The sequence below is a fragment of the Eleutherodactylus coqui genome, chromosome 2 (genome assembly GCF_035609145.1).
Source record: "Eleutherodactylus coqui strain aEleCoq1 chromosome 2, aEleCoq1.hap1, whole genome shotgun sequence".
In the NCBI taxonomy this organism is placed as follows: Eukaryota; Metazoa; Chordata; class Amphibia; order Anura; family Eleutherodactylidae; genus Eleutherodactylus; species Eleutherodactylus coqui.
The window spans coordinates 136,499,274-136,507,269 of NC_089838.1; the positions used below are offsets into that span (position 1 = coordinate 136,499,274).

The 7,996-nt window shown below is 41.2% G+C and overlaps 1 protein-coding gene across 1 annotated transcript in view; it reads left to right on the forward strand.

Annotated features, from left to right (window-relative positions):
- Positions 1-7,112, forward strand: part of KCNMB4 (potassium calcium-activated channel subfamily M regulatory beta subunit 4) — a 66,812-nt gene extending 59,700 nt beyond the window's left edge. Inside the window, exon 3 of the mRNA XM_066589872.1 lies at positions 6,351-7,112. Coding sequence (XP_066445969.1) covers positions 6,351-6,519 — 169 coding nt within the window. The 3' untranslated portion in view covers positions 6,520-7,112. The remainder of the gene's footprint in view (positions 1-6,350) is intronic.
- Positions 7,113-7,996: the final 884 nt, after the last annotated feature.

The window sequence follows — 7,996 nt, forward strand, 5'->3', positions numbered from 1 at the left end:
TTTATAATTAAAGGGCTTGTGAATAATTTTTAAAAAAAAAATTTTTTTTAATAAACTTGGGGAATGCGGTACCAACGCTGAGGCCAGTGATTTGACTGCAGTGATCATGCGCTTAGATGGCCTCACAAGGGAGTGGGGATGGCGGGGGGGGGGGGGGGGGTTCTCAATGGGTGACTAGTGGCCTGTTTGATATTTTAAATGGAATGCATCTCCTGTATTTTTATACTAATCAAGACAGGATAGTGACATATATACAATGTCTGTAATCTGTTTTTACTTTTTGACTGTAGATTTTAATTTGATTGGCTATGTGGCGAACATCTTGCCTCGGCTGCACAGATATGCTTTACTAAGGGTTTTCTGGGGAAAATACTACCGGCATTGATGACCTTTCCCCTGGATAGGTCATCAATAGTTGATCAGCCATGGACTGCCACTCAGGTCCTAATTGATCAGCTGATCGGATGCCCACGGACAGCGCCGCTAATACACTGGGGTTGGAATAAAAGCCAAAGCTCTGACCCCTGTGTAGTGGCAGCTCTTGCAATTGCATGCACAGCTTTCATAGAAATCAATAGGAGCTGCTGGGCCTGTAGTTCCATGTAGTTTAATATAAGTGACACAATTATTTAGCAATTAAAAGGTGCCCAGATGTTCGCTCTCTATTTACGCGAGTTTCTGGCATAAATTTTACATAAATCTGTCAGTCTCTGGCTGCCATGCCCCTTCCTGACAAGCCTCACCCACTTTTTGAAAAAGGGGTGAGCCGGAGTAGGATGAAGAAAAAGGGCAAATACCTACTTGCAACTTTCCTTACACCAGAAATTGGGGTAAAAATCTTCTTAAATGTGTCTCGTTGTGTGTGGTTTCCCTCCTGTTCTTTGGGAGGAAGGAGAATAGTTTAGAGAATGAGACTAATAACAGTATAATACATTGCCCTATTAATGCCACTCTACAGGGCTATACGGCATAATGTCAACCGTAATACTACAAATGGTAGGTGGAATCCAGTGATGTGCCACCAATGTAGGCAGACCGTGTGACTGCTATATGGCTTGTGGAACAGGGGGGCTTAGTCAGCGGTGGGACAGGGTGCAGGTGCCATTTAGCCCTAACATCCCCCAGGCTCTGAATGTACAGCCAGCAGACAGAGGGGACACTAGCATTTCATGGGGCCACAGAGGGGCCACAATTATCTTGAGGAAACACTAGTATTGTGTGGGGCCACAAAGAGGAGACAATATCACCGTGTAGAGCCAGTATCAATTATATGGGGACTGCATTATTTAGAGGTACACTAGAGCCGAGTTGCTGTAGCTAAAACCTGACGTGTTATAGATTTTCTACCTCTAATATAATTTTTTTGGGGGGAAGGGGAGGTCAGCCCAATTTCTAAATTCCATAATTTTATGTTCTGGCTGAGATTTGTTCTCTGCTTTGCATTCACTCATACCAAGCATCTTTTGGAAAGCTGAAATTGGTTTGACATCACTTATGCTGCCACTGTTTTCAGGGGGGTCCCTGACTGTTTCAGTGAATTCCAGTTTTCCACGTAACTCTGCTTGGCTATAGAGTCTTGTTGTTCGGTTCAGTTCTTTTTAAAAAGGGAATTCCAGCGATTCCTAGTGAAAGTTTTATATACATTTATAGGCGATACCGTGTAATTTTGCAATATAATGCTATAACTTGCTTTACAAAGCTGCAGAGATATTAGTCTACCTTTTGGTCTTCGCCAGCTTAGTTCTCCATTGGTATCCAATGGTTGCGTCCTGTAAGCTCCGCTGTCTTACTGGTCAGGCATGCTCAGTGTCTTCACATTCTGTGACACCATGTGTGAATGTGCACTCGTCAGTAACTGGCAGTGGGGCATTGTGGGAGATGTAGTTTTGTCCCCCCTCCCCCCCCCCTCCTGAAATCTGAAGCTGGCTGGAAAGCAGCTTTGGTGGCAGGTCATCAATAAAACTACTGGAGTTCAGTTTAATGATTTAGATGTGTGTTTGGAATAATGGTAATAAGTAGAAAAAGTTAGGGAAATTTTGAAAATTTCACCCAGTGTCCAGAATACCCCTTTTAAGCATTTTTTTTTGTCATGTACACAGACGTTTGTATAGTGGGAGCCTTTTCAAAGCTCATATGAAGTGCAGAATGTTGTGCTCACATATGTTGGGTAAATAAATCGTAACATTTGGTTACTCTATCTAATCTCCTGTATGTATTATGTGGGGCTTTGTGGACAAAGCCATATGGAGTGTTTGCTTAACGTTTTCACATAGTGTAGATTTATATGTAATATATGCACTTTTAAAAGTGACATATGCTAATGTGATATTTAAATGCTGTACCTGCTGTCAGTTGCTAGCCCAAGCTGAAAATGAGAGCATTGAACCCATCAAGTGTTTAAGTGCTGTATAAAATTCATATCTGACATTTATGATGAATGTAAAATGAATGCTAAAACTCAATTTATATTACATTTTAAATGTAATGTTCTTACTAAACTCAATAAATAGCCAAAAGCAAGCTGTCTTCCGTCAGCTGTATGTTAAATGTCCCATTATGTGGAAACACTCAATACGGATATAGCTGCATATAGTTTGAATGCAGTTTTATATTTGCTTTTTATATATATATAACTTTATTAGAATAGCATTCTGCATAAGGAGCTTAATCTCTGGCTCCATCCCTGTAGCTACTATACAAATATGGACACATTGGAAGAGCGCATCTGTCTCCATTCACAGAATACAGCTAGGGCTACATGGCCACTTTTGGCCACGACAGCCCTAGTCTGCTGACTACTTGAAACTGTGCCTGCTATAGTGCTGCTGAGAGAGAAGCCATGAGGAATTTAACTTACCCTCCTTTGCTACCCCATATTATCAGAGCTGCTCCATATTATGAAGGGCATGAGTCAGATGATTTATAGATGTACATTAGGGAATTATTTGCAGTGCCATTCCGTTGTATATTACACTAGCTTCAAACATGCCATTTAATTTATAGTGTACCTAACCTCTCTGGTGACTTTTCAGAATGAGCTGTTATGTGCTTACTTGGAGAATAACATTATTTCTGTCCATTATAATATAATAATCTTTTTATAGTGCCAATATATTCTTTAGAACACAACAAGTCATAAGGTATATGAACAGACAAAATCAGACATTACATTTGGTAATACTTTGAACAATGGGAGTAAGGGTTCTACTTGCAAGGGCTTACTGTCTATGAGGAAATAGGGGTGACACAAGAGGTACAAGCCCTTGTTCTGTACAATGGTCCAGCCATCTTTTAAATAAATAGGGTAGTATATGTGTAATACATAGGGATTCTGGAGATTTGTTTTGAGGTGTAGGTGATGTGAGTATTTAAACAATTGACTATGGAGTGAAGGTAAGACTGAAATCAAATATGCCCCCCAAGATGGGTCATAGGAGTTTAGTAGCACCACACAGTGAAATGGAAAAATCAAGTTAAAGGGGTTCTGACATGAAAAAAAAAAAATTGTACTCGCCTTGCCTGGCCTGGCCCGATCGCCAGGCATGTCCCCTCCAGCCGGCATCTTCTTCTGTGCCTTTAAAGCAGAGCAGGAGCGGTCAAAAAGACCGCTTCCTGCTCTGGTCCGTCCGTCAGGCACTTCCGAGGTCAACGGACGGACCGCCACAGCAAGCACGTCACAAGCAGTACTTGCTGTGGGCGGCCCGTCCGTCCGGCTGAACTCCGGAGTGCTGAGCATGCGCAGTGGAGACGCGGCCCGTCCTGACTCCTGTCAGAGGGCACCTCTCCACTGCGCATGCGCGCGATCCCGGAGCGGCGCGGCTGCTGGAGGAAGAAGACTGCCTGCCGGGAGGCATACTAGCACTTTCTGCTTAGGTTAAGCAGCGCTGCTGATTAGAGCCACCTGATTGGCTCTTCGGCACCACGTGACTGCACAGCGTGCACCAATCAGGTGGCTCTAGTCAGGCTGCTTAACCTAAGCAGAAAGTGCTAATATGCTGCCGGGAGATGACCCCCCCCGATGTCAACAACAACAGGAGACAAGGTAAGTATAAGATTTTTATGCTTCAGCAGCCATTAACCCATGGGTTCCCTGGGTCCATTAGGCAGACCAGGGAACAATGGCTGCTAAAGCATAAAAAAATTATTCATGTCAGAACCCCTTTAAAGTAAGTTGATAGATGATAAAAACACAAGACGTTCAGCCTCAGAGAGAGGACATGATGTTAGAGACAGTAAAGAGACAGTCACTGGTGATTTGTAGTAGCAAATGGCAAGTGCTGCTGTGAGCCAAATTTGCTGATAGTTTTTCCACTAGGGGATATACAGAGAAATAAGAGGAGAGGACCTAGAACTAAAACCTAGGGAGCCCGAATAGCAAGGGGAAGAGTAAAAAAAAGGTGAGCCCACAAATAACTGAATGAAAGGTGGGAAGAAAACCATTAGAGAACTGTATCAATAAGGCCAGTAGAGTGAAGCATACTGAGGAGCAGTCAAGCATTTGGGAATCTTGTGCTCTCTTATTGAAATGAAGTGCATTGTGGCTGCCCAATCTGTGCTTCCTGCACTGTCCAACTTGCACTTCTTTCATTCATGGACCGATCAGGCTCCTGTTCTGGTGATCAGCGGGGGTCCCACTGATCAGCTAATTATCCCTTATCCTGTGGATAGGGGCATAACTTGTTGGAACCACAATATTTCTTTAATGCATCCGGTGCTTAGACATTTTGTACTGTATTGTAGAAGCTGTAACTCAAGCAGGGTACTAAAAGAAATCACAATTGGAGTTGGACATGTCCTCAAAGCTAAAACTGTTGTCAGATCTGGGCAATCCCTTTTTGGTAGAAAAGTCTATTGATGATAAGCTGTCCATCTAATGCCTTGCTTGTACTATGCCTAATATAAGAGGAGCCTAAATAGGGGACATTGTGCTCTTAGCTCACAATTCCCTTGCAGGGTATTTAAAAATGTCTTTGCTACGGATTCCTTACCACAGATCAGTTTGAGTCAAGTAAAGGCCCATTTAGACACAACAATCATGGCTCAAAATTCGTTATAACAAGCAAAAGTGAGCGATGGTTTTGCTTTTAAAGATGAACGTTTTAACCTAACGAAAATCATTGGAAAATGGACGTAGCGGCCGGCATTTCAGTCGTTAGATTATCGTTGTGTAGCGTTTGCGTTAAACGATAATTGAGCAATAGTTTGTTAGAGAGGCGTGTGCATTTAGTGAAGAGAAGAAAAGAACTTCTTTGTATCGGCTCGTGAACATTGTGGCTGCGCTTATCTTGTCTTTAAAAAGACCCAGCTGTTTAGTAGTGACAGAAAGAAACTAGATGTCTTTAATATGAAAGTAAAAAAAAGACCCCTATTATGGGCAATCTATGTTAAGGAATTGCGAAAGAGTTATATGAAAACAAACTAGGCGGTACAAGCGATAGTATTTTTGGCATTGGAATGTAAACAATCTCTTGGATGCATGGAGATTTCACCTTTGAAGTATGGAGATTTCACTCTCGCAAATGTGTCGATCTAGTAATGAAATCTGAGTGAGCCTAAATCCGTGAATTCGAGACCTTAGCACATGCGTTTAAAGAGGCGAATTCATTTTTCGGTGGTCTAGGTTGCGCTTGCAGGGTATATCACAACGGCATGGCCAATGGTTCAGCACTAGGTGGGTGTGTTAAAATCAAAGCTTTGTCCTCCCGACAGCCAATCGCTCTGCCTTTAGCCGGCTGAATGTACACCCCGCCAAACGATTAAACACTCCCATCAAATCGCTGAACGAATGTCATTTAAACCAAACGAAAAGCGAACTGCTGAACAATGGATTTTAAGCGGACGGAAAGACAACGATGAATGAATAGTTAATGAAAAATACACAATGGGCGCGCGTTTACACACAACAATTATTGCTCAAACACGGCTTATAATCATTGTATCTAAATGGGCCTTAACAAGTGCCAATCAATGAGATTGACATTCTTTGATTGGACTTTATGTAGGCCAATTCAGAATACATGGGGGACCGTTCATACAATTTTTGTACCCCATACTGTTTTTTGACTGTCGGCAGCCCTTCCTCCTTCTACGTTGGCATTGTTCTTCCAACCAAAATGATTTTTAGTGCTTCTTGAAAGATTTGATCACCCGTTGAACAAGTGTTTGGTTGGTTGTTGGGTGATCAGCGGCACAAAAGACCCTTGGAACAGATGACCCAAAAAGTGCCTTTTCAGTAATGCAATAGATATGTACAAACATACTGGACTAGATACTGTGTAGTGTATTACTATTGTGTAGTAAGTAATATAAATCCATACATAACTCATAATCTGTTCAACATTCTCTTTCAGGCCAGAAGATGTCCTTCTGAAACGAACCCATGATGAGAATGTTCTCCTGCACTGTTTCTTGTGGCCACTAGTTACCTTCATGGTGGGTGTCCTGATTGTGGTTCTCACCATTTGCGCAAGAAGTCTGGCGGTAAAGGCAGAGGCTATACAGAAAAGAAAATTTTCATAGAATATAAAGATGGAAGCTTCAATTCAAACCAAAACCCCAAATACCTATAGTCCTCTTGTTGCCTCTTCATCACTATTTTTCTGAACTTGATAATTGATTATACGCAGAACGTGGAATATTTTCTCAGACTTCTTCTAGATTACTGTTCCCTGTGGGAAGAATGCCCAGAAATGCTAAGGACAGAGGCAGATATATAAGGAGAAAAGTAATGACTCATACTTAGCCAAGTGTAAAGTGAAGCAGTGCAAAAGTTTCATTTCACCTTTGCGATAAAATATTTTTTATTTGGTATGTAAAATATCAAAAGATTTCCCTTTATTTTGTATCATGTACTTCTAAAATATTAAAGTGTGCTTTTTTATGTCCTAGCACTGAATTTTTATAGACTTGATTTTTTTTCTTCTCCCCCCTTTGCGTTTCATTTGCTTTTTCAGGTCAAAGAAGACTACACCACTTTCAATGTATTTGCAAAAATATCTCTTGTCCTTGTAGTGACAATCAGGCTTATTTGTCTATACTGTACTTTATATTTAGAAAAATATATAATACTTTCATTTTCTTATTAGCCAATTAAATACGTACAGAAGTTGTAATTATTTTTGTTCATTATTTATTATATATCATTAGATATCTTATTTCTGTTGAAGTTTAAAGGGCTTTTGCCACTTTAATTAAGGTGGGCCATGACCGAAAACAAGACAAGCAGTGCTCACCTCTCTTTTTTTCTAGAGTAAGCAGTGCAACGACAACCGCGACTGTCCTGGTATGTGTTTATAGTGGAAGTCAGGTGACTGCTGCAGCCAATCAGAGACCACAACACTTATGTCCATTCTTCTGGTGTCACACCTTACATCCTGGGTGCCATGATGCCAGGAGTTCAGCACTGTGAACACAGACTGGAAAACCGTAGCTGCCATGGCTCTGCTTTCTGGGGTAAGAAGAGAGGGGACTATTGCTTCTTTTGTTGTTTTACATCATGGCCAGCTGTTTAATAAATAAATAAATAAAGTGGGATAATCCCTCTTAAGGCCCAGCTTAATTGGACTTGCTTGTGTTGTTCTAAAACATGTATTTATTATTATCACTTAAATAGTATCATTATTACATATTTTATTTACTTATCTGTTTTAAAACTGTTCTGGGAATGAGAGATCAGTTTGGTTAATGAAAATCTTTCTCAGCTTTGGATAACAGGTAATGTACGGTGTTGCCTTCTATGGGATGTTTTTCAATATGTTCTAATTGCCTTTAAACCTTTTCGCAATCCAATTTTGGATTCAGGGTTTCCTAGAGGGCTTTCTCTTTCTGCCATTATACAATGGCGCCATCTGCTGGCTAGAGTCAGTACTGCGGTATGGAACATGCTGGAAAGGCCCTCGACAACAGAGCGGCCAGTAATATACAGTAAGAATACCCTGCCGGATGTCTTTGGATATCAGAGCTGTACAGGCTTCAATCAGAATGTCTTCAGATGTCA